The sequence below is a fragment of the Cebidichthys violaceus genome, unplaced genomic scaffold (assembly GCF_023349555.1).
Source record: "Cebidichthys violaceus isolate CVI_PGR_0920_01 unplaced genomic scaffold, fCebVio1.0.p SCAF_12, whole genome shotgun sequence".
In the NCBI taxonomy this organism is placed as follows: domain Eukaryota; kingdom Metazoa; phylum Chordata; class Actinopteri; order Perciformes; family Stichaeidae; genus Cebidichthys; species Cebidichthys violaceus.
The window spans coordinates 13,868,086-13,894,926 of NW_027176285.1; the positions used below are offsets into that span (position 1 = coordinate 13,868,086).

Sequence of the window (26,841 nt, forward strand, 5' to 3'; positions counted from 1 at the left end):
TTCTGACCCGAGAGGATTCAGAATTCTGTCTTGAGGAATTAGCACATTTGTGCTTCTCTTCCTCCATCTTGTGATGCACAGATATGTATATTTAACAATAAGAGAAGTTATGTGGCAATAAGAGAAGTTATGTGGCAGAGCAATGGTTGACACCATTTGATCTGCACAACCCAGAGATTCATTTCTCAACGTAACCGTTTTTTTTCCCCCGAAACAAATCAAAAGACGCTCATCTGTACAAAACATTTATTTGAAATTGACATTAAAAACAGCTTTGATGTATTTTGCATAATTTATATCTGAAATCCATGACAAGCAAACAATAACTGAGGGGGAAATGGCTTAGCGGCAACGCTGGACAGAACGTTTCTTTACACGAGAGGAAGTTAATTGAACAGCTTAGGACTTATAAGATATGTAAAAGTAAAAACACAGAAACTATTTTAGAAGACATCCACATGAACACAGAGTGAACTAAACATGCATGCTGCTGCTTTAAAGAGGAACCTTAGAAGAAACAAGACTAAGAGTTCACCAACACTTTAAAAAAGGAGTTAAAAAGGGAGAATGTTCCGTGACAGAGGGGTGTTGAGACCCCTAGAAATTGATGCCGGCTGTATTTTCATTGTCTGTCAATAGATGGCAGTGCCAGCACTGTAGCATCACTCTTCAGCAATAATATATAACTCTGTAACTCTTTACTTTATACATGCTGCAGAACAAAAATGGGCAAAATCGAGTTTAAAAAATGTCACAACCTCGACAGCCGACTACTCCGGTCGGTCGGTGCTGCCGCTGCTCTGAATGACGTCACACCTCACTATATTCATGTCAGTTTGTTAATAGAGCTGCATATACACACACACACACACACACACACACACACATATAGACGTTGTGAGGCGTCGGTGCTCTCTGGACCTTCGTATGTACATGTGACAGAATGAGGAAGGGAAAAACACATTTGAGCTTCTTCTTTAAAATCCAGAAAAAAAAAAATAGTTTCCTTCATCTTGTCTGAGTCTAACCGAAGACGAAAACAATCCGTGTCCGCCGCGTCACCGCTGACATGTACGGGGGGGACAGGGGGGACAGGGGGGGACTCAGCAGGTCAGTTCTCATTTGTTCTAAGATTGGACGTCGCCTCAACTCCAATTTGAAATGACACACTCTGCGTTTAGCATCGTGAAGGCTTCCACACTCCGCCGACTGTGGCCTCTGGAGAGGAAATGGCACATGTAACATCGACACATTGACAGTGTGGACCAGAGCGCTACACTTAACACGGCGAGCAGGGACAGAGTTGGACTGAGCGCTACGCGGAGCTTCAATCGCACCTTTGAAAAAGTTGGATGTCAGTCGTTTTTTTTTGTTTTTTTTGCCCTGAAGCTGAACGGTATGTTTTCCAGGGTCGTTTCTTTTGAAAAAGAAAAACGGTATAAATATTCAAAAGTTAATTATTATTCATTACAATAAATACGTCAATAAATAAAATGACCTTTGAAGTTCTCCAAGTCTACATGGAAACGTTATGGAAACAGCTGTTCCAACAGAAACAGCTGGTGAAATTCCTTCTACGATGTCGTGTGCGGAGCAACACTGAGCAAATAAAAGGCCGGACGACACGGACCGAAAGCGGTTCTCCAACGTCACCCGATTGTTCAAAAAGCTATTTTTGAATCGCTACGCTCTATGAACATAATGACATCAGGATCCCTAAATAAATGTAGATGATCAAATGGCACTGAAGAGGCAAAACGTATGATTAGTAAAGCTTACCGTTCCATATTCTTAAATCTACAAAAAACAACAAATATAGCATGATTTTAGTTTGAAAATCCTACATGTGCCAGAGGTCAGTGCATCAAAGAGGCACAGTATTAGTGACATAGCTAATGCCACTCCTACAAACCAGTGTATATCCTTGTCTCCAGGTAGTGTTTTGTGAGGGCCAGATGTGTGACACACACACACACACACACACACACTCAAACAAACACACGCCCGGAGACGTTTCAGTATTTGGACGCATGTTGCTCCATTAGAGCCTAAAGCATGCAGTCATTTCTGCCTGTGGAAGCGGACACCTTCGCGTTCATCTGCTCTTTTTCTTTCTTTTTTTAAGCACAAGTTCATTGTTGTCTTTGGCGGAGGTGTTGTTCAAATTTGACCACGAGACTCTTTCTTCATTTTTCGGTGTCACACCCTCCGCATGTGGCGAGTAGTCAACGTCTTCAGAGCTCTGATAAATACGGCTCGACTTTCCCCTTTTTGTGTTTTTCTTCTTTTTTTTTTTTTTTTAAAAACTACTGGCTTTTTTTTGAGTACATGGCTGGTCAGCCACAAAGAGGTAAGCCTGTTCGTGAGACACAATGTCCACCGACAGTGTCTGTGTGCTTTGAATTTGTTTTCTTGCATTAAGTACTTTGTGGTTACTTCGTCACTTCAGCTTTCAGGGTGCGTATGCGTGCTTGTAGTAGCCTTTCTGCAGCGCCGCAGAGGCGATGCTCTCAGCCGAGCGCCGCTGGTCCATACTCAGCAAAGCCTCCAGCAGGTCGTTGATGTCCGCTTTCAGTCCCTGCCGCTGCATCCAGTTCTTCAGCAGTTCATACACTTTGTCAGTGGGGGCGCCGTTCTCCGCGATCCGAATGTGGTTGTCGCTGACCCCGATCATTCTGAAGAACTTGTTGTGGATCCGCACGTCCAGGTACACGTCGAACAAATCGAAGCTCTTCTTTAGGGATTTTTCTGACCCTTTAAAAAGAGAAAACATGTTTTGATTGAGAGACACAAAAAGGCAGATGAGCTGCAGAAACACAGAAACCCTGTGTGAGCAAACTGAAGCTGTTTATCTTGATTGTCACTTCGCCCATTTTCCTTCAGGGGAGGCACACATTTGAACACTTGAATACACGATCAAATAAATCTGTTAAGCCATGTCCTCTTTAATTTAGCATGAGAAAAAAGCAGCACCAAAAAAAGGCAGCGTGTCCCAACCCCCGAAAGGCTAAGCTACTGCCTGACTGTCATGAGATCGTTAATCTATCAAGCAGATAATGTGAGCTCTTGAGGAGATCCTGTTTATTTCACTGCCTGTTAGCTCAAATCAAGTGGCATTAAAAGTGGTCGAGGGGAAACCTCCCCCCTCCCACTGCTGGAATCGGAAGTCTTACCTTGTAGAGGCACCAATCGATGCTGCAGAGGATCATCCTACAACAATGAAAAACACAAACGTAAGCGATGGTGGCACCGGTGGCTGAAACACAAATGATTTGAATGTGTGAGAACCGCACCATGTCTGCAGGTGGCAGTCGGAGGGCAGCGGGGCTCTGCTGCGGGGTGTTCGTGGGGTTGTTATCGGGGGAGGCGGCGGTGGGCAGGGCCGACAGGCTAGTCTGAGAAGAACTCGTGGTGTTGGGCAAACTGTCTCCTAGACCCCGGTCCTCATCTTCGAGCGGAGGGGAGGCCTTGGTCATCCCGGTCTCCTGCAGCAGGGGCCGTGACTCCGGGCGGGACTCCTCGCCCTCCAGACCCGCGTTCTGATTATTCTGTCGCTCCTCGGCCGTGGCTCCACTCTCATCCTGACCACAAAAAAACCAAAAAAACAGCGGAGGATGGAGATTCTGTATCTTAACTGTGCCTGCTACACAACAATAACTAATATTATAAAGCCGTTAAAAAGGTGGGTGAAGTCAAACACAACAACTTACGATAGGAATCTTCACAATTTCACTGGAATCACAATGGCTCTTTGAACCTGTTGAACAGCAGACAAACAGCATTAAGAATACAACACTTAATAAGCAAAGCGGCAATGCAAAGGCGCACTCGACGTCAACTCACATGGTACTTCACATGAACGCTGCTTGATTACGAACCACCACAAAACCAGCGCAATAACGATGAAGATGATGACGGCCAGCGAAATGCAGATGGGCGAAACTGGAAAAAAAGAAATCAGTGAGGATGAACAATCGAGCAGGAAAACAACCTTCGACGTGAAGCAGAAGGCTGTGCGTGAAGCGGCGGCGGTTACCGATGTCTGCTGCTGAAGTGGGGGTCGGCGTGGGGAGGGCTGACGAGGTTTCCGTCGGGGACAGATCCCGTTTGCGACACTCGGTGTTAGAGAACGGGGTGCACTTCTTCACCTCCTCCTCCCCCGATTTACACCTGTGAGTTTGTGGAACAAAAATGTATTTGCATTAATAATAAAACATACAATAAAAAATAACTTCATAACCCTTTGAGCTTCAAGCTGGTCCTCAAGACCAAAGCCCCCTTATGACCACAGGAACTCTACCCAGACACTAGAAACCTTTTGAGGAACTCTTGTTTCAAGGGTCCAAATTAAGTTCTGGACATTTTAACCCTAAAAAAGGTCCGGTGCTACAGGAAGGACTTTCTAAAAGTACAGGAATTTTTGGGGCGGGGGTTTGCGAGACAGAGAGAGAGAGAGAGACAGAGAGAGAGACAGAGAGAGAGACAGAGAGAAAGATAGAGAGACAGAGAGAGATAGAGAGACAGAGAGAGAGAGAGAGACAGAGACAGAGAGAGACAGAGATAGAGAGACAGAGAGAGAGAGCCAGAGAGAGAGAGACAGAGAAAAAGAGACAGAGATAGAGAGAGAGACAGAGAGACAGACAGAGACAGAGGGAGAAATCAGTTATGTACTGATTGTTTCACGGCCTTTGTTAATACTATGCAGCAGTAAATGTTGCAGTGAGACAAAACCCAAGAAAGACCTTTTGAGTTCCTTGAAAAGTAATCCTGCGACTAACACTACCAGGAAGTTCACGGTAGTAACGCTACTTGTTTTCTGCTGGTCTGGGACTGAATTTGAATTAAGCGAGGATAAATCAAATTAGCTAGCCGTTAAAGATGGAAACTCAACAATACCGTGGCTGCTTAAGAATTAGCCCATTATCCTAGAATTACATTCAAAATGCGATAATATTGCAATAATATTGATACATAAGACGTAGAGGAGGCTTACTTGGCACAGCGTTTGCAGACTTCGCAGGCCTGATCTGGGACACAGAAGGTACCCGGTCTGCACTGGCAGCTGGTGTCTGTGGTCGTGGTGCAGGATGCCGTCTGAATCTCATCTGTGGAGAAGACAGTTGAGAGAAGAGACAAAGACGTGAGCTTGTTTGTCATCAAAATGCATGTTAGACAACGATGCGTGGACAGACGGGAGTCTTTCAAAGAAGCGATGGCGCTTTCACTCGCTGATCGAACGTTGTGAAGCGTGTGCAGACCGAGCTGCATCAGCAGACTCATAATAAACTTGTGATCTATTTAAGCGAGAGAGAAGGAGAAGCACGTCTCAGGTAATTCGTTGGCCTTTAGAAATTATGCGGTCGTTTTTTGTTTTTTTTGCAAAGTTAGACGTATGACTTCCTGTTAGATAGAATTTGCCTCATTTTAACAGGATAATGAGGATGGAGAATCTGGTTCATTTATTAAATTGAGACATGAAAAGGCCATAACTCCCCCCCCCCCCCCCGGCCTTTAAGACGAGATCAAAATGAATACAATCCACCTCCATGAGGTGACCCTTCACAAAGATTTGATCAGCACGCTTGCCGATTAAGGAAAAATTACAGCGGCCATTTTGTTCCAAAATAATGTTTTTAAGATTGCATTCAGACAATTCAGCTCCTTTTGTAGCAAATTATGAAGTAAAAAAAAAGAAGAAGATTGAAGTAGGTTTTTAGATATTCATATCTAGAGCTAATGTATGACCCGATTCAGCTACATGAGGCTCACGTTGAGTCAACCAGAGTTCGTCTTCTCTCGGTCTGCCTTCATCCTTTTATGCGACCATCACTGTGACGATCACGATGGCCTGAATGTTGCTGGGTAGAACGGGCCATGCGGATAGCACAGCTGTGGCTTAAGCTATGCTATGCAAGACTATATATGGAACGACCTGATGGCTCGCAGCAACAACTTGGATCGCATGAACATGAACGCGTAAACAGAGCAGGGGGTTCGTCACCAAGCAGACTCGTGTAGGGTTCAGGAGTCAGCTCAGTGTCGTTTTTATTTCACTAACAAAATCTATGCATGACACAGCATCAATTTAGTCCTTTTTTTTAAAATGTGTTTTACATGTTTTAGAGTCCAACCAAGATAAAAACTAAAATCATCGGTTGTAAAAGCTCAGAGAGAGAAAGCGGTCGCACAATTAAATGCCTTTAAACACAAAACACCTGGCGAGGTCTTTGACTCAGAACTTCAAAGCTCGAGTGGGTTCGAGACCAACGCTCTCCTATCTGCTAGGGTCAGAACTCTGCTTGACCAGACGTTTGCACACTGATTTTAAAGTTTGCCGTCTTGCCTCACATGCATACGGTGTGTGAAACGGTGTGGTCCCTCGGGTCCTCTGACACAGGTCTGTTATTTGCTCCAGAAGGGCCGGACTATAACCTTTGACGAGTCAGCTTTTAGCTGTTATGCCCCAAGTTGCTGGAACAGTCAGCCTGAGGACCTGAGAGCAGCTGGAAGAGTTTAATCATTCTTTAAATAGAAACTTAGAACCTACCTAAGCATGAAAAAGAGTGGTGATGTACGTTATACACACACACACACACAGTTTTATTCACATTATTGGTAGACATATTGTGGACTCCTGCCTGATGTCAGTATTCTGGTAGTGTGAGCTGGGTTGTGTCTGCGCTCACTGTTCACACAAACACTCGCACAGAGACCGCTACCGGGTTTATCAAAACAGTCCTCAACGGGTTCCTCTGCCAAGCCGTTGGGACAATGGGTTCGATTGTTACGATGTAAATGTTATACAACAATCAACATGCAATGGCAACCTTCCAATACGAAACAATTTCCTTTGGAGGTTGTTTTGTTCTCTTTCTAAAGACGGAGTAGCGAAGACACTCGGGGACATTCTGGTTTATTGCTCGGCTGTTAAACGCTCGGGGCCCCCAAAGAGCACTTTCATCTCTCACACACACACACACACACACACACACACACACACACACACACACACACACACACACACACACACACACACACACACACACACACACACACACACACACACACACACACACACACGTTTGAAAACAACAACTGTAAAAATAGGTCACAAATAATGTTAAAAAAAATCCTGGATGGTTGGAATATTGGGAAGTTTCTCTCATTAATCCTTTTGATTTAAAAAGAGAAAAAAAAGGCCTGATCGTAAAACTTTCTACAAAGAGTTAAACGTTCAGTTTTTCACTTTTAGTTAATTCCATGGGGCTAGAAATCATGTTCTGCTGTTGTGTGTTCAGCTTTGTTAACAGTGGAGCTATTTCCTACGCCGTTGACGAAGCAGAACTTCCTCCTTTCCTTCCCGCTGCGCAGAAGAAGAAGAAGCCTTTCTACACTGAGAATGGAAAACAGATTCAGCTGTTGTAGCTCAGTGAGGTGACACATCACGGCTTTCAGTCTCGTGATAATAAGAAAGTATTCAGATATGAGTCATGGTGACAGGTACTTCTTGAATTCCTTGATTGTGTTATTCTATGAATTGACAGGTGCTTTGAACAAGTCTGTTCTGAGGGCGCAACGTCAACGCGTCTGTTCAACTTTGATCAATTCATTCAAATTCACCTTTTAAAAAAAAGGAAAACGGTTTCCCTGAGCTCCTGTAGTTAATAGTAAACGTGTGAGTTAGGATATCAACATGGCAGCATGCACAATAACATGCTTAATCTTCACTGATACAATGGACTTTTCTATTTATTCAGATGTAATGTTTTTTTGTCACATGGCCCGGTCCTGGTTCAGCCCTACCTGAACAATGAGTAGCCTCTTCTGTGTAGTTTATGAAGTTTACCTAATCTGAATCATACCCTGAATGAATTTCAAGTTCTTTTTTTTTTTTAAGTTTAATTCACGTTTCCTCTGCAGGTGACCTGTTCATTCTTACACGGTCGTAAAATAAGTTCAAACCAGAGCAAAAGCAGACAAAGCTCCATCTTAACGCCGCGATGACTGAGCACAAAACGCACCCCGTGTAACAGTAGTCTCTTTTCTGTAGCTCCAGCCTTTCATTGGACACAAAGACGCTCCCAGTGTGGGACACAATGAGACACGGCCACACCCAGTTCAGCCAGGTAGAGGACAGACACACAGGCAGCTCCCCAGAGACGGGCAACGCGCTCACATTCAGCCCACGAAACAAAAACAACAAAAGACACGCCCTGCGACTCTGTGGAACATCACAAGATCACATTTTCAGAGAGGATCTGAGAGGCGGGGGCACGGACAAAAAGGTATTCGCTTTCCCAAACAACATATCTCTGACACACTGGACTTCAGAAAACTCCACTTTGGAAATAAAAGGAAAGGCAGTTGAGTGTTAAAAAAGAAAAAGAAAATCTGGGACTCATTTTCAGTGTTTTTGAAATAATTCCGGTAGTTATTAATAAACACATGTTTACAGGGCAGTGGTCTCATTACAATAGACAAGTCTTCCGTAGTCACCCGTTTGTCTTTCACATAAATGGACAGACTATACGTTGATGAACTGACTAGTCAAAAGAACAGAAAAGGGAACAATTCTAATAGTAGCTCAACCGTTAAATTAACACAAAAATGATTCCAAATGTAATTTTCTTGCAGTTGCATTTTTGTACTATTAGCGAGAAAACTATTTATTAACAACAAGTCAATACCAAAAATAAATGTTGCGCGTTAATATGGTTAAATGGGCGGGAGAAGGTCTGACCACTCTCACCGATTGGCCGAATGGACCTCATTGTAAAGTTGTTTACCCAAATCTTAGTAAATGTTGTTTTAATGAACAAGCTAAAACCCCAGCTTGTTCCCAGTGAGTGACCGAGGCGGACGCTGTGTGTTACTATAGGTTACCTGAGCGGCAGTGAGTGCAGGGCAGACAGCGGTTCATCCCGTTGGAGTGCTCCGTGTAGGTCTGTCCGTGCTCACAGGGCAGGCAGGTCCCACGGTCCTGGTCTCTGTCGCATCCCTTCTGCACAAAGGTTCCTGCAAACAACAGGATCGATATACACACACACGTTACAGGCTATTAGCTTCTTTACTGTGACGGGATTCCATACCACAGGGATCACTTCCAAACTGTGAGCCAATGGGATATAGCAGCTAAGAGGAGGAGGTCCGTTTGATGTGTGGGAGCTTAGAGTTTTTCTTTACTTGCACATGATTCACTGTTTTACACGAGATGAAAGGTTTCCTGGAAGTTAATGTCCACATTTCACGGGGACTAGAGAGGAAAGACAGGAACCGATTCACTGAACCGCACCGTGATTCCACCCCCCCCCCCCCCCCCCCCCCCCTTTCTGGGCGACTGTCGCTCTAAGGATTTGTATATAGTCAGTTGAGGCGTGCTTGGAATAAAACCACTTGATTTCTCATGTGTTTTCAGGGTTTATCTGATGCTGAGAATTAAAGAAAGACACAGAGCAGAATAGGAAACGCGCAAATAGAGGATCGGTACTGTGGTCGGTTCAGGGGTGAAACAGTTTGTCCGCTTACATAAAAGCTAATTTTGACACAAACAACACAATCAAACCGACCTTAGGGCACTCTGTGCCCGCATAATGTGATGATGGGCCATGTGTTTTAGGAACAAAACATTAGTTTATCAAGTGAATGTGAACCACAACTAGTTACTCATCAATACAATAACTTCTTAGAGTTCAGAATAGCAAATCCACATTCAATCAGCTAGCAATGACATGCAGCAACTGTATCTTAGCTGAATATGTACTGAGCTAGAGGAAAAAGGAAACTTAGCATAATAAATTAACATGGCTGGTACTCTCAATTACTTGGGACTTAAATAACCTTTCACCGCATATTCGGCACTTCTCCCTTTCCCTCTGTGACTTGGAGCAGTTTGCCTCCTGCTTCTAGCCATCAAGCATTCTTTCCAGACAATGCAGGGAATATTTTTGCTAAATTCATTTGGGACACAGTTCAGGTTACGGGGCTCAACTTTGTTTTTTTTTCACACAAAAAGCCGTCTTTTAAATCTCTGCCTTGACGAAGAGACACACCGCCATTTGCTGATCGGAGGGAGTTCCAGGTTGAAATGTGGCGGCGGGCGTTCTTATTCGGCGCTCCACATGTTCGGTCGAAACTGGAGCTGTAATTGCTGCTGTATATTCTACTTAATGTGGTTCCCCTTACCAGCCTTGCAATTGTGGCAGCAGAGTCCCTGGTGGAGGTACTGCTCGTTCTCCACACATGTTCTGTGGCGCCGGAGGGTGAGGTTTTTGTATTCATCGGCGGACCACTGAGACGCTGGAGGTTCGGCTGCGTGACACACCAGCCCGACGAGGAGCGCAGCCACAAACACCTGGATCATCGAGGTCAGGGAGGGAGGGAGGGAGGAGGAGAGAGGGGGGGAGAAAAAACAAAAGCTGTGCATTAGTTTTGCGTATACACAGTATCCAGACTCGCCCACGCAGACCCATTACATGAAGGACAGTAAAGAGGAGAGTCCATCTTCATAGGGAGCCTTGTGTGAGCAATCTACGACTTAATATGAACCATCTGATCTGAGCATCTGCCGTGGGAAAGCAATTATGGGAGCCATCCAGCTGGTCAGAACTAGAGCAAAAACAACCCTGTGTGTGTGTGTGTGTGTGTGTGTGTGTGTGTGTCTGCACGGACACAAAGCGACACACCAACAACATGCAGCGCAGCGTCCGACCGAGCTTAATTACTCCAATTGATCTGGTTCTCTTTTTAAAAAGGGAAGAGTCTCTGGTTGGGTGGAACAGACAGCGTCTGATACGATATCTCGGCTAACGCCACCGCGGTGCCCATATCCAATGTGACTCCAGAGGTCCATTCATGTGCCGGATAATAACAGGGCTTGTATAGGTGGGGTACTGAGAAGAATACGGCCGAAACGCTTTAGCGTGGCCCCCAGGCGCTGGTGTTTATTCACACGCTTTTCACCATGTCAATGTGAGAAGGCCCCATTCACTGGCAAACAACGCACTTTAGTGCCTCTACTTCAAATGACCCACATTCTTAAACCCTCGGCTCTTTGAATGCCGCGACATGTGACACCGCCATCCAGCCCCCCCCCCCCCCCCAAACGCAACACGACACCTCCCCGGGTAAGTGAGAGGCCTAAGATTTGGAGGTTTTTGTCTCTCCTGTGCAACCGCCTCCCCCCCACCACCACCACCACCACCTACGCCAGACCAGGAGAAAAAAAGGAACAGGTTAGGAGGTGGAGAGGGGGCCAGGTTGATTCAAAGTGAGAAACTGTAGACAGCGAGTTGAGGATGGGACGTTCTGCAGGGAATAGGTTTTCTAAAAAAAAAAAAAAAAGACAGTGTGGGAGAATGAGGGGAATAAAGACGGATAAACAGAGGTAGAGAAAGAGGGACAGGCTGGAGCTGCGAATGACTCCTGACGCTAAAGACTTGGCTCTCTGGAGGGCCGCCATGCCTTGTTGTTCAAAAGAACTTTCCCCTCTCTCTCTCTCTCTCTCTCTCTCTCTCTCTCTCTCTCTCTCTCTCTCTCTCTCTCTCTGCCTTTCCCCTTCTTCCTCTCCCTCTGCTCACGTCAGACTTTCCAAAGACGCTGAGAGGCAGACGTGGAGGGGCAGACGGCCGGCAGAGCAGTCACAATCACACCATTTAGATCTATCCAAACATTCTCTGGGGAGGAGAGAGAAGGAAAGGGGAGGGAGATAAAATGAGAAGGGGAGGGGGGGGGGGGGGGGTACTAACAGCTTTCATGACACAGGGTGAGTCTTTAGACTTGAATACATCGTGTGTATGACTGCAGGGCGGGGGTGGGGGGGGGGGATGCAGAGACGAGGACTCGGGGAAAGAGTAAGTAAGGAGGCCGCATGAAAAGGCAAGAGAGCGAAAATCTGCGCACAAAGCACACGTGCACGGAAACACAGTGGAAAGAAAAGGATGAGAAGAAAAGACAACTGGGGAAAGAATGAGCTGCACTAAAGGTAATCCTACACTTCAGTCAAAGTGCTCCGAATGTGCAGGAGTTTGTTTCTCCAGCCGTGTACGAAGCTGTGAAATCACACGACCGACCGAAAGTTAAAAACTCAGGTGTCTCTTTGACGGTGACGACGCACAGAGATGACATCATCACCTCCGGTCTTTGTTCGGTCCTGGGCCCGTGATTCTAAAACACTCGCAGCGCTGCAGCTGCCCTCGACAGAGCACCTTGTTGAGCTGCAGCAGCTGAAGGCTTCGCGACACAGAACATCCAGTTCAAGCAGGGCTTCGGTATTTTTTTTCATCATCCGTGAATCCTGTGATCGAATCAATCGAAACGTGAGGTGATAGCGAAACATCACGATTACACAGAGCCCAAGGTGAACGTGAGAATCAAGAACCATCTCTGTCCAGCTTTTATTTTGAAATAAAGAGTTCAAGAAAGCCTGATGGGGGGAAACCTCGCCGTGTGGTGTTTCATGAACACCACAACAGACGGGGGGGGGGGGGGGGGGGGGGGGGACACAAGGTCCACGCTGACGTCTAACGGCTGCTAAACTGCACCAGCGCAAATGAGCTGTTTACACAAACACTTTGGGCAAGCCGCAATGTGGCCTAGCTTTTACCTCTTCGACCGAGAGAGGAGGAAGACCGGAGTGACCGTAACCTCAGTGTCGAAAGCCCTCCAAACCCACAATCCCTGGAAAAAAAAAAACCCTCCCAAGCGCCCGGCTGAAGCACTTCAGTCCACTCCGCAGCGCTCTCTTTCCCTCTGCACCACGAGTGGGCTCGGCTGCAGATTAAGCGGGTGAAAACAGTGTCCCATTGTCAAGCTTCCGGTGTACAATGGGTTAGTACCACGCTTGTGTGGATGCAAGTTAAACTAATAAGAAAGTTACAATAAAGTAATGACGGGACCGTCTGTTTATCCGACAACAGTTAGCTTCCCTCCGCTTCCTCTAAACACCGTGTTCTTCCAAAATTGCCTTGGCACAAACGCAACGCATGCCACATGTGCACTGAGAACGCGTTTGTGACTAAACGACAGGACATCCTTTCAGCTGACTTATGGCATCAATGGGCCTTTTAGAGGGGCCGATAGCTGCACATCCCTGAGGGAATCGCAGTGACCTCCATTATGAAAAAAAGAAAAGAAGCGGTGAACTCTTACACGCACGCGCCGCGCAACGCAACGCAACACACACACACACACACACACACACACACACACACACACACACACACACACACACGTCAACGAAGGGAGGTTCTTCATTTCATACTGGACGGATGATTTCAGTCATAGCCCACTGATAAGGAACAACATGATGGAGCTCATTATACCGCTGACTAAGACCTGGAGCTCCATCACGCTTTTCTTATTAGACAACTCAATCAATTTCACATTCGATATTCTATCTATGCTGTCAGACATCATGACTATTGGACTTTAGGTATTTCAAGGTATGAGTGTGTGAAATTAGAAATGATCTTTCTCATCCTACTCATGCAGTCCATAGAAAACCTGTAGTGGCCATTTGTCGTATAAAAGAAAAATAAAACAAATAATAATCAAACGCCACTGATGCACCGTGGTTGGTAGTTTACGCAAACAAAAAGAACAAATAAACTGTGCTGGTAAAAAACTATAGGCCCACCCCAGTGCATGCTGGTCCTACCTACCTACTCCTATATATAGCCAAAGGTGCCCACAGTGTTCACCCAAAAAACTAACAAACGAACTAACCCAAAACTAAATACAGGTAAACAACAAAACATAATATTACTAAACAAATTACTATTAAAGAGAAAAAACAATCTTAATATATCAAACAATCAATCTAGCATAATTAAACAATACTACTTATTAATTAAATTACAAAATACTAACATCGAATAAATAGCTCCAACATTCCGGCCCCTAATTGTGCATTATCACAATTATTCTTATTCTCAAACGAGCTATTCCTACAACATAAACATCACAGTTCATGTCATATGTGCCACGCATTAACCTTAAGAGAATCTTCTTCTTGATGCACCTACGACCAAAAAGAATGGAGAGAGAACTAGAGGTAGGGAAAGATAGAGGTGGTCCATGAGGCTAGACTGCTGCTTCCAATAGCAGACAGAGCTTCGTCGCCGGCCTCTCCAGAATGCTGGTCCTGGTTTGAAGTCGCACAGAGCGCTTTTGCATCTGATCTTGCATCCAAAACTTTCCCCATCATCCAAGATCCTCTTGGAGCTGTGGCGTCCGCCACAAGGACAATGTCTCCAATAGCGAGGCTTCTTCTTCTTGGCCTTGTCCATCTTTGTCTCTCGTTGCATCAGAGGTGGGTACTCAGAGATCCATCTCTTCCAGAAGAGTTCAGCCATGTACTGCATTTGCTTCCACCTTTTCCTGATGTATAGATCACGTTGATCAAATAGTCCTGGTTTGCCCTTTAACATTAGAATGTGGTTTGGTGTGAGAGCTTCGAGGTCATCTGGGTCATCTGCAGAAATCACATCAAGATCCACATCCAGTTTAGGCCACTCCTTCTTTGACTTGTAGAGAAACTCAGGTCCATTCATCCATCTCCTGCCTTTTCAGGAAATCCTCAGCTCTCATTCCTCTTGACGCTTCATCTGCTGGATTCTCCTTGGAACCCACATATCTCCACTGATCCACATCTGCTGCTTCTCTGATGAAAGCGGTTCCGTTTGCCACAAAAGTGTGGAATCGTCTAGTTTCACTAGAGATATATTTGAGGACTGTTGTGTTGCTCATAACATTCATGAACTTCTCTCATTAAAGTCATGGTTATACTGTTTAACCAGCATTCCTTGCAGATGTTCCACAGAGACTCAGCCACTCTTACTCCTACTGCTTCCGCCACAAAGTGGACCATTAATGACCCAACCAACTCTGGTTCTGACCGCATACGGTTCTTCATCCTGGCTGTTTATCAGCTCCCAAGGCTCCATCACTTTTGGAAGCATCAGTTCCAATTAGTAGCTCAACACCTGCATCGATGTCGTGAAGCTTAACATCCTTGAGATAAGACCACTGATCACGATCCTCTCGTGGGACGTTGAGTGTAGAAACAGGCATACCAGACACTTCAAGACCTGACAGAATATGCGCATTCACAATCTTCTTTTGACTCATTGTTCTCAGCAGAATACTAGTCTTTTTACCTCTTAAGTTCAATTTTCTTGCCAAGTTCTCTGTACAGAATGTGCCTGAACTCCCTGGATCCACAAAGGCATACATCTGCACAGTTTTGTGGCTCCTCTAGCTCTTGACTTTGACAATAGAAAAGATGGATTTATCTTCGTAACCAGCCCCAATATGGCCGCGGGTCTGAGACATTGTGGTTGAGACACTTGGAGGTCTCACAGACTGTTGGGCTTGTTGTAAGGTTGTTGTTTTATCTTGCCACCCTATGTGAAGGACTCCTGGGTGCTTCTGTTGACACACATTGCAATCCAAAACAACTCCTGCAGTCTCTGCTTGTGTGGCCTACTTTCAGACAACCAAAACAAATACCCCATTCCTTGATGAAGTTTATTTTATCACGATGTCCTTTCACTTTAAACTGTGAGCATGTATCCAATGAGTGACAACTTTGTGAACAAAACAGACAGTTGTGAAGAGAGGAAGACTCAGTGATGACTCCTTTCACTGCAGTAACATTGGCGGCAAAGTTGCTTCCCTTTTTTCTTTGCTCCAAGTGACTGATGTCGGGGACCTTCAAGTTGGTGGGTTGCGAGTCCTGAAAGTTGCCAAAAAGTGGATCTGAGGCAATTCTGACAGAAACCAGAAATCAACGTTGAAATCCGGGTTGGTGCTCACTGGGGGTTATCAACCGTTACTGCTTTATTACAACTGATGATATTTAAAGGCCACAAGCACATCACGGACTGGAGGACAGAACAAAACATGTTGTTGTTTTTTCCACAGCTGTTATTTTTGCAACACGTCATAAATGACGATGATGAAGTATGAAGAGTTTACTTTCAGCTCAGTTCGACAACGACATGCGTCTTCCTCTGAACTCCTTTCTGAAACAGCCACGACCTCCCACAACCACAGGAAGGAGAAACATCCACCGGCGTCTCATAACACGAGGAGGCGACACCGTCGGCGTCACAGCCGCCGCTGCTCAAGAGGCACAGCTGGTGTCAAGAGTGTAAACCGTGAAGAGATGAAATGCTCAGCGATCATTCGCTCTCTTCGTCAATTAAAGACATGCAGAAAGGTAGTTTGCTGCACAATAAGTCTGGAACCAGTGAATGTGTGACATTTTAGTTTGAAAAATGACTGAAATTCACTATGAAAATGGTTGATGAGTTTTCTGTCAGGCGACTGATCGTGTGTGTCGTATTGCAGTTAATTACCAAACATTTAAAGGAGCGCAGATATTTTATGGTATCTACCAGAAACCTTCACTGCTGATTTGTCTTGTCTAATTGAATTAGTAGTATTTATACCGTCACGTATTATTCAGATGTCTCTTTGACAAAAGAGGACGTGAGATTTGAACATGATGTCCAAACACAACAGAAACTCTGTCCTGTACTGTCCTGTGTGTCTTCATCAGTGTATCAGTGAAAACTAATGTCCAATATAAAAACGGCCTTGTTTTTTTTACTTAAATCTAAATTTAACCAACATACGCCAACTCCTGTACTCATGTTCAATTCAAATCCCTCCGGGCCGAGCTTGACAGGACAGTGAAAGCTCTCTGCCTCGCGGATAAGGCCCGGCGTGCCGCGGGGGGGGGGGGGGGGGCCGTGCACAACTCTCCTTGAGTGATGAATTACACCGACATCCTGTCGTCAAGACGATGAGGACATGTACGACACTCGCTGCGGCGCCGCGAACAAAAGTCCAGCCGAGCTCGGGCACATTCGTCATAATAAAGCTGAACGATAGAAAATGAAGGGAGAGCGACTCCCGCGTCAGTTCTGAAGCCAAGAAAGTTTTGAGTGAAAGTGCATACAGTGTGTAAACCGCAAAAAAGCTGCACACACACACACACACACACACACACACACACACACACACACACACACACACACACACACACACACACACACACACACACACACACACACACACACACACACACACACACAAGCACACTGTACGGTTTATGTGTGGGAGCGTGTGAAAAGCGGCGGCCCCCTCCTCTCAGGGAGCACAGGAAGCTCGAGACAATACGGAGGCTTCATGCAGGGTTCAGCTCCGCGGCAGCCCGCCTCAGAGCAGGGCCCCCAGCACCCGATTGGACCCGCGACGCATCCGCTATACGGCTGGATATTTATAAACCCGGGGGAAGCTGCAGCCTCCGCGACACGGATTCTTGAGCTTCCTCAGGAGGTGAGCTGATTAGACGGAGCGTGACGGCGTGTCGCAAGCAGGTTAGGTGACATTCACCTTTTCCAATCAAAGAGACAAACACTCTGCGATGACGACAGTTTTAATGCATTTCCTGGCAGTCAATCTGTGGTAGGAGTGACTGACGCGCTGACGCTGACGCTGACCGCATGAGTTGTATTGTTGTGATGACTGAGAGCGAGAGGGCTGCTGAAGGTTTGGAGGGTTCACACCGGTGTGAGCAGGTGCAGCGTCACACACGTTTCAATCTGTTTGTGTTCTTGAGGTCGAGTGGGATCTACAGTGTGGTTTTTAAGGGCTGGCTGCTCAACTCGCACACGTCACAAAAGCCCGCTCGCTACGATCGCCGTGCGTCACATCGAAATTCGAACGTCAAAGCAACAAATTGAATTTAGACATTTGTGTGCGGCGGGCCTATTCATTAGAGCTTTTTTAAAATTCTGATCAGGCACCTTTCACGGCAACAGCACATCACCAGGAGGGCCGAGAACGAAAAGAGCAAGAGCGGATGACTAAAAGACTCAAGAATGTGCAGGAATCCATCACCGTGCTCCAGACAATCACTAGTAGCTCCATTAAAGCTCGTCTTTGTGTCGAAAGGAAGAAAAAGGTCCATGAAGCGGAGGCACTTTACAGCCGTCTTTATAAACACATCGCAGCAGAGATGTAGAGTATGTGGCTGCTGCTGCAGCGGCTCCGCTGAGGACCTGAGTGACCATCAATAGCTGGAATCTATGTTGGATTTGTGTCTTTGTAAACACAAGTCCATTCTAAAGTCCGGACAAAGCTCGAGTTTGTTCCAAGCCTTTAAACTTTTGTCATAATCTGTCCATTCATCCAGGAGAGCAGGAAGTCAGAGGATGTAGACGCCTTGTGTCACGTTAACAAACTCAATCCACAGATTATTAGTCTCCAACTATTTAGAAAGTTGATACAAACTTAATTCTTTTAAAGTAAAAATGACCCAAAATTCAGGTTGCTACTTGTCAAATGTGCATATTTGCTGTTTTTTTTGTCTTCTATTAGAGTAAATTGGATGTTTTGGGGTTTTGGACTTTTGGTCGGCACAAAAGCAAAAACAATTTAAATACTTAAACTTGGGCTTTGGTGAATAGCAGAGAGCATTTATCACTACTGTCTGACACTTAATGGACCCATTGAGTGATTGAAAACACTCTTTCAGCTGTCGTAGGGCTCGACTAACTTATTATTATTATTATTATTATTTTCATTATCAATCAATCAGCTGGATACGTTCTTGATTAATGGGTTGATTGTTGGGTCTAAAAACAGTGAAGAATGTGCATCAAATTGCTTGTTTTGTTCAACCAACAGTCACAAGCTTTGAATGTACAACACATCACAAAGAGCAGAAAACCCTCACAAATGATCTGAACCGTGAATCCATTGTTAAAATAGTGGATTATTTTGTTGTCAGTTGACTAATCGATGACTGAAATGCTATTGTGACATAAAAAAATAAGTCCAAATAATTTCCATTATTGATTATTACCATACATACATACATACATGGATATGACCGTATGTCTATTAAGAAATAGTTTCTCACAGCCCAAAGCTCCTTTCTCCAACCCAACTGTCCAAAACTCTCAGATATTCAGTTTGACGACGGCGTAAACCAAAGAACGGCAGCGGATCCTCACAGCGGAGCGGCTGGTCCCAGACAGAAGACGTTACTTTGAAAAGTGACTGAAAGGATAAATCGATCATGAAAACCATTGAAGACGAGTTGTTGACTCGTTGTTTCAGCTCAAGCAGCATTTGGGAGAGTACAGCGTGACTAGAATGCTTCTCAAATATGTACACACTTAACAAATACATATAGATAACATGCAAAAAAAAAAAAGACTAACAATAACTCTGCAGTGTCCATTCCTGGTATAATGTCCTCGAGGAGGATAGTAAACTCATGTGATTTGACTCGTCAGATGACTTCTGTACACATGGGAGAGCTATGAGTGTGTTTCACCTCAAAGCAGTTAGATGCTGTGTGTGTGTGTGTGTGTGTGTGTGTGTGTGTGATATGGAATTAGTTGCTACAAAAGACTGAAGCGAGTTAATCTGTTTGTCACACAGTCAATTTCTCCCCCACTTATCTCCAAAGATGGGCCGTGTTCGTGTTTGGGCGCTGACTCGCCTCCGTTGGTATGCAGGCTGCACCTGAGCACAGGTGGCACTCCCTACATGAGTCAGCGGGTCATTGATCACTGGAGAAGGGTTCACTTTAACGATGACGGAAAAACAGCAGCGGAGCAATATCTTCTTATCTACATCCGCTCTCAAGGATAAATACCTGGCCTTCACACTGTGACGGGCCAAACCTGGTGTCTGACAGTGGGTTCTGTTGCACCGCATTGCATCATCCAGGGTCCATGCAGCCTCTCTAAGCCCCCCCCCCACCCCCTGGTCTCCGCTGTGACCGTTCACATGGTCGCCACTCAAAAGCAGCAATAAAGCAGCGGTTACAGTTTTACTCTAGACTCTTTTTGTTGACCGCTGCTCGGTTTCCCCCCAGCGGCACAGTTTTGGCCCGCCGCTCGTCCCAGAGGTCCGTCCTGCCCTGCCCCCCCCCCCCCGTCCCCCTTTTCCTTGTCCGTGCCGTCCACAGAGACACGGAGGGACATTTCCTGTGTGAACCAACACCCGAACGCACACAGTACAGCCGGTAAAGCCACCAAAATCACGGGCAGGACAGTTCTCAGAAGTATATCGATGCCGCTAATATCAGCATATCTGTGTATTCGAGACAGGAAGTTTACTGGACGGCCAGGCACGTACACTCGAGCAATTTGGAGGGGTGTGTGTGTGTGTGTGTGTGTGTGTGTGTGTGTGTTGGGGGGGGGGGGGGAATTAGAGAAGGGGGGTGAAGTTTCCCTATAGTCCCTTAGCAACAAGGCTCTCTGGCGAGGCCTCCAGAATGTACTGCGGTTTACAGAAGAGATAAACATTGACTTTGCCACCCGGAGAAGTAAATCTGATTCCAGCGATGGAACACTGCACGGCATAAAACACAGATCAGACAACGCGGAAAACAAACACGAAAGGCTCCGGGGCACGTCGGCAGACGCTGCGTTCACTTCAACGACTCAATTAGAGCGGAGACACAGCAGCCGAATGTTACCAAATCCCACGACGCCGCAGCTTAACGACCAACACTGTAATTTTGCTCTGTTCATTTAGGAACTCTTGATTTCCCATCTCACGCTGCAATGTAAACCAGTCGGCTTAAGGAGTGTTTGAAGGGAGCCTTCGTCGTGTCTCACACGCAACTTTCTCACATATCATCAATCCGACGGACGGTTAATGGATCGGCTGCACGGGAAGGCCTCACAGTGAGCACACGGTATTTATAGTGTCAGGCGTTTGGTGCCGCACGGATGGAAAAAACAACAGCGGGGGAATGAAAAGACGTCTCTGTGAGGGTCTGAGGGACGAAGAAACTCAACTGGAGAACCGTGGAGAGGACTTCTGCGGCTTTGATTGACTAAACTGGCGATGGTGAATTCTTGGCTTTTCCCTTTTTCTGGGGTCAAGCTGACATTCACAGCTTCAGACATGTTACTTAAATCTCAACACTTGATTTAAAAAAAAGGCCACTCCACACACACACACACACACACACACACACACACACCCGGGGCCATAGCTTGCAGTGCTGCTTATTAATAGGTCCTATAGGGCCAGATACATCCGCTGTGACGGACCAGGAGCCATCGTGTGCTGCCTGTCTGAACAATATGACCACATGATGTCCAACACAGATGGTGGCTGTAACGTTGAGGCTTTTTTTTTGGGGGGGGGGGGGGGGGGGGGGGTTGAGTGAATGATACAAGCACATGTACTTCAAAACCAAAAAAAAAAATAACAGGAGCCAATGAGAGCCTTCTTCTCGGAATAAACACTTTAAATCACCAAACAAACACAATGTTGCTTCTTGTGTGTGTGTGTGTGTGTGTGTGTGTGTGTGTGTGTGTGTGTGTGTGTGTGTGTGTGTGTGTGTGCGTGTGCGTGTGCGTGGACAATGAACGCGCTTGTCTCATCTTCTCCAAGTTCACAGGCCTGGCCGTGATTTCTGGTCCCATGTTTTAACAGCACAGCTTCCCAAATGTAAAATAAAAAAAGGAGGCAATGTCTGCCTGGTGTTAAGCCTCAACTTAACGAGGCACTTGGCATTTTATTTTAATGTATTAGTCCTCGTCTGGCGTCCCAGCGACACTTTGAAGACAACAAGTTATTTGTATTAATAGCTAAATCATGTTACTGTCCTGCTGAAGTGCCTCGAGCGCCTACAAGATAAGTAGCTATATCCGAAGTTAAAGGCGCAGTTAAACCATAATTAACACTTTAATACCAATACCGTGACGCAGTGCCAATATAGTACAGGTGTGTAAAACACATACGGGTGAGTATTCAGGGGGGGGTTATTGTCGTGTTTACTTACAGAAGGTTTCCCGACCACCGGATCGAAGTTCATCTTGGGAACTTCGAGAGGAGAGAGGAAATCCCGGCGAGTGCGCGGTACCAAAAACCCGAACCAGGTTTTAAAAAGTCTTTTCTAACAAAACACACAAACAAAACAGAACCGGGGCGCGCAAGTCCAGCTGTAACACTCTCCGTGGACCGGGTCCTCTCATGAGTTTCGTCGCCGCTGACACAACTTTGAACGCGTTTTTTTTCCTGAGAGCTGAGAGAGACTCGGTCTGAAGACTCGTTTTCTTTTTTTTTTTTCTCGCCTTGGCGCTGCGCGTGACGTCAGACTTGACCCAGGAGCCAATCACAATGCTTCAAACCTGAATACTAATGAGGTTGTTAAACAGAGGTGGAAGAAGTACTAATACCTCCAGTACCACTAGTGGTATGCAACAAAGTAGCCTACAATTACTGCAGTACTGTACTCGAGTAGCATTTTGAGGTACTAGTACTTTACTTGAGTGTTTTGATTTTATTTAACTTTATACTTCTTCGCCACTATATCTCCGAGGTGAATATTGTGCTTTGTACTCACTACCTTTGTCTGACAGCTTTAGTTACTTTTCAAGTGAACATTGTTTTCATACATTTCATCATTTCTTTCTGATAAGCGGAAGGATTAAGTATTGCTTCATGTGTTCAGGAAATTCTCCTAATTTTTTTCAGATAAATAAACTTAAAAATACTTGAGAAAAGGATCTGAGTACTTCCTCTACCACTGAACACCACAGTGTATAAATACTCTGTACTTTATTTTAGTAAAAGAATAAAAAAGTACCAAAATACTCATTATCCAGAAGGGCCCATTTTCAGAATAATATATACTGGATTATAATAATTGATGCATGAATCACTTTAATGTTGCAGCCGGTTAGAAGAGGGACCAATGATCTCTTGTCTTTACTTAACCTGTAGTAGTACAACATCATTCATGTGTTGAGAGTATTTTGTATTATCGATCTGAATCTGCAAAGTAACTCAAGTTAGAAAGTAGTTCTACTCTACCAGTAGTAATGGTTGTGGAGTAGAAGTATAAAGAAGCAAAATGTGGAAACGCTCAAATAGAGTAAGGACCTCAAAACATCATTACGGTACTTGAGAACATTTCCATCACTAATTTTCAAAGCAAAACTAAACCACATCATTTGTGCTACTTTACAGTTTGCAGCTATTTCTGTGGAGTAAAACATGCAGCACTGATTTCACTTCAATTTGAAGCAGACTCACAATTCAACTGGTGCTTTGATCTACGTTTACTGATGAGTAACTCAGCCATTAACCAGCCGCTGTAATGTGTAACTTACTAGTAATAACTAACTAATGTGCAACAAGCTGAAGCACCAGTGAACGAATGAATGACTTTTTTTGCGCACAAATATGCAGACACTTTACGGGACTAGTTTGAAGTTCAACCCAGTGAGGGGAAAAAGGAACCACTTCGTTTTTTGCACTTTAAGAACTTCGCAGTACATAAAGAGTACATAAAGATTACATTTAATGACACCATAACATGATTCCACTGTTTGTACTAGCCTCTATCAAACATCAAACATCCTCCCAAATGTGGTTCCTGCTGACAAAATCTTATCTAAAGTGGGTCTCAAGCCTGTCTGTCTAGGGAGGGGAAAGCGGAAGATAGTTTGGGCGAACCTTCACCGGACCATTCCCGGATAATTAGCAAAACACACAAACAAACAGAACCAAACAGAACCAAACAGCTAGTATGGATAGAGAGATACTAGGTCTGTAGACAGTGTTGTGATGAAAGAAGGATTACGCAATATCTGGACACATTTAGAACACATTTTGTTTCACTTCTCATTTTGCAGATTAGTTAAATATCTTGTGACCAAAGTCATGATAGTAAGGTGAGGTAATACTATTACAATCAGTGCGTCAGTTAGTAAGTGGGGGGAAAAAAATGCCTTGGTGAGGGGAATGTTGAGGAAAAGTGTGCGATCGTCGGGCCGTCTAAAAATAAGAGATGACCTCTGTTGCCCAGCAGCTAAACATCCGAGGAGAAATACTTCTGCGGCAGTTTCTCACACGACCGTGTTGTTGTTTACTCGGAGCAAACTGCAGGTAGTCAGAGTTTAAGCTCCGGAAAAGTGGGCCAAGTGAGAGGAAAAGAAAAGTGAGGAGCTATTCGGAGCTTTAAAAAAAAAAAAAAGAAGCAGGGAATAAAACAAATAGTAAAGAAAGCCTGTTTGCATTTGGAAGAGGGTGATCAATCAGACTTAACACACATCATCTCTGGAACAAACAAACACAGCGTCCAGCTCCGCAGCAGATGCATCTCATCTCCTCCTCACAAAGTTGAACGCGTCCCAATTAAAACTATCGAGGAAATCTGTATCTTCCACTCAGGAGCACATCCTGTGCTCCTCCTCCTGAGGTCACCGGCTACGTGCTCAAAAACAGGAAGCGTATGATGGAGTTATTTGCGGGGCTTATCCTGAGCGAGTCAGTATTTATGGCCACTGGGTTGATTAGTTCAGATAGTGCATTTGTGCAACAACAAAATATCAGCAAAAACTCTCAAATTCATCATGATTTGAGGGAGAATGTTTGACTTTGGCGACGAGGGAAGTTAGCTGCTCGGGAGTAATTTGCATATCCTGTGTGGGAGCAGTGTGATGGCTGTGTGTGTGTGTGTGTGTGTGTGTGTGTGTGGGTGTGTGTGTGGTTGTAGGTGTGTGTACAGCAGATGGTGGTGGAGTTGGAAGCGACCTGCGGAGGAAAAGGCAGAGAAAATAAAGGGAAGGGAAACCTTCCTGAGCGTCAGTGACTTATCTTGTGACGCCTGCTGGGTATTGTTTCACTTACTGTTTAGGAAGGTTGAAAAAAACAAAACAAAAAAACACGACAAGGAGCTGAAAAATTGAAGACATAAGTCATGAAGTGATTTTCTTATTTAAGGTTATTTGTATAAACGGAAGCACAACAAAAAAAAGCCCCTTATTTCACTACACTCTGTCGCATACTTCCTATTTTTGATTTGATTTTGTTATGAAATAAAAAATAAAAATGCACAGCAGTGCCATCAAGGCTGCATTAATGGCAGAAAACAGCACAGGAAATTGTGTGGAAGGATAAATCCACATTCTTTGAACAGCAGGGACACGACAAGGACAGCGGCCTCTCATCGCCGCGACGTCTCTGTTTGAGATAAGACATGTGGGTCATTAAACTTCGCGCTTAATCTTTTTTATCCGTGACATTTACACTCTCGACTGCAGCCGTATTTGTAAAAAAAAAAAAAAGAAGATTGTGCCCCTGTGCACATCAGTGTCTGTAAGAGCTCTCAATAATGACAACAAGAACAACAACAACATCAACAGCCAGAGGGGTCACGACAGCCTGCTCTCCGTCAACAGTGAAAGGTTTCGCTGAGACGAGGAGGCCGTGGTCCGACACAGGACATGGAGATGTCGTTTAAGTCTGTGGAGCATGACATTCACGCTCTTCCTTCTCACGCATACAGCATCACAAGTAGAGTGAAAAGACACCAACGTGTGTGGTGTCGTAAATGACTCCGAGAAATGGATGGAACTTATCTATTAACAATGGATCACATGAGCAGAGAGCGACCCACGGGGAATTATCACCCGACTCTGCAATTCTCCTCATCTCTGACGGAGAATTGTTGCTTCTTTCGTCTCATTGTTACGGTTCTTACGGCCCAGCACTGATATGTTGCTTTGCTCTTTTCGGGTTGAATACAAGACTGGGGAGTCTGCGCCTATGCTAGCAGTTCTGTGAGGCTGTATAGGCGGCAGGGGGCGGCAATGCGGAAGTGCCTTAAATGTGCATTCTTGCTAACAGCCAGCAGGGGGCGACTCCTCTGGTTGCAAAAGTAAGTCTGATTTTACAGAAGTCAATGAGAAAATTACTACTTTTCACTTGATAAACATTGTAAACATGAGTTTATGGTCTCAATCTCCAGTTTTAAGTCTTCTTCGATACAGCATGATGTTCATTTAGTAAATTCTGGTCCCATGACCCATAAAGCTCGGTACGCTTTAGGGCGTGGCTACCTTGTGATTGACAGGTTGCCCATGTTTTTGTCTTAGAACTTTAACCCTTTCACATTGTGTTAAAGGGTATAATGTTTACCATGCTCCCCATCTTAGTTTAGCATGTTAGCATGCACACATTTGCTAATTAGCACTAAATTCAAAGTCCAACAGGGGCTGATGAGAATGTCATGTGAGCGTATTGTTCAAAACAGAAGTGTGACAAGAGATGACAAGTCAGTTGATCACTTATTTGAAGGTCTGTACCATAGTCATGGTAATCTATCCAATAGTTGTCTAGACATCTCAACATTGTCTAAAAAGTCGCTGTACACTACCTGCTCAGCACCAAACTGCAGATAGACAAAGTAAACGACTAGCCGATGAACATAGTGGAACATTTAGAATCTTAAGAACCAGATGTTTCCCTGTGGAGCCCAAAATCAGAACGACAAAAAGAGTACATGTTAGACTTACTAGATTTCCCAGGTGCCCACGAACACAACTCCAAATGAATGCTAATGTTTCTCCATATCTGCTGGCTGTGTGAAATAGACAAACGTTTGCGAACAGGTCTGTCATATCAACTTCAAGGTTGATAATATGTCAGCGCTATATTTACCCAGTCAATTAATTAAGCGTGTACAGCCACGTTAGCGGCTCTGTGTGTGTGTGTGTGTGTGCTTCGAGCTAAGAGCTGATGTCAGCCTGTTAACAGGCTAACATTGAAAATGCTAATGTTCCCAAAAATCCAATTTATTATATATACTGCAAAACAAAACGAGTGTTACAAGTCACATACTTGTATTCTGCCTTCAAGGATTGGATTTGTTAAAACAAGAGTCCATTCAAAGACTGAATGAGGCAGACTTCTGCACTGACATGAAACAAAGTGACACAATTCCGAGAAATCTTTAAAATTGGTTGATTTTTCTAGAATGAATAATAAAGGACAGAGGACTTTTGAAGAGCC

At 44.9% G+C, this 26,841-nt stretch overlaps 1 protein-coding gene across 1 annotated transcript; it reads right to left on the reverse strand.

Annotated features, from left to right (window-relative positions):
- Positions 1-231: 231 nt before the first annotated feature.
- Positions 232-22,090, reverse strand: tnfrsfa (tumor necrosis factor receptor superfamily, member a). The gene is made up of 10 exons (XM_068706571.1): positions 21,824-22,090; positions 10,183-10,351; positions 8,884-9,015; positions 4,994-5,105; positions 4,037-4,170; positions 3,844-3,942; positions 3,711-3,757; positions 3,294-3,581; positions 3,174-3,210; positions 232-2,754 (listed from the first exon to the last, which is right to left on the reverse strand). The coding sequence occupies exons 1-10, from the start codon at positions 21,854-21,856 to the stop codon at positions 2,453-2,455; spliced, it is 1,353 nt and encodes a 450-aa protein (XP_068562672.1). The 5' UTR covers positions 21,857-22,090; the 3' UTR covers positions 232-2,452.
- Positions 22,091-26,841: the final 4,751 nt, after the last annotated feature.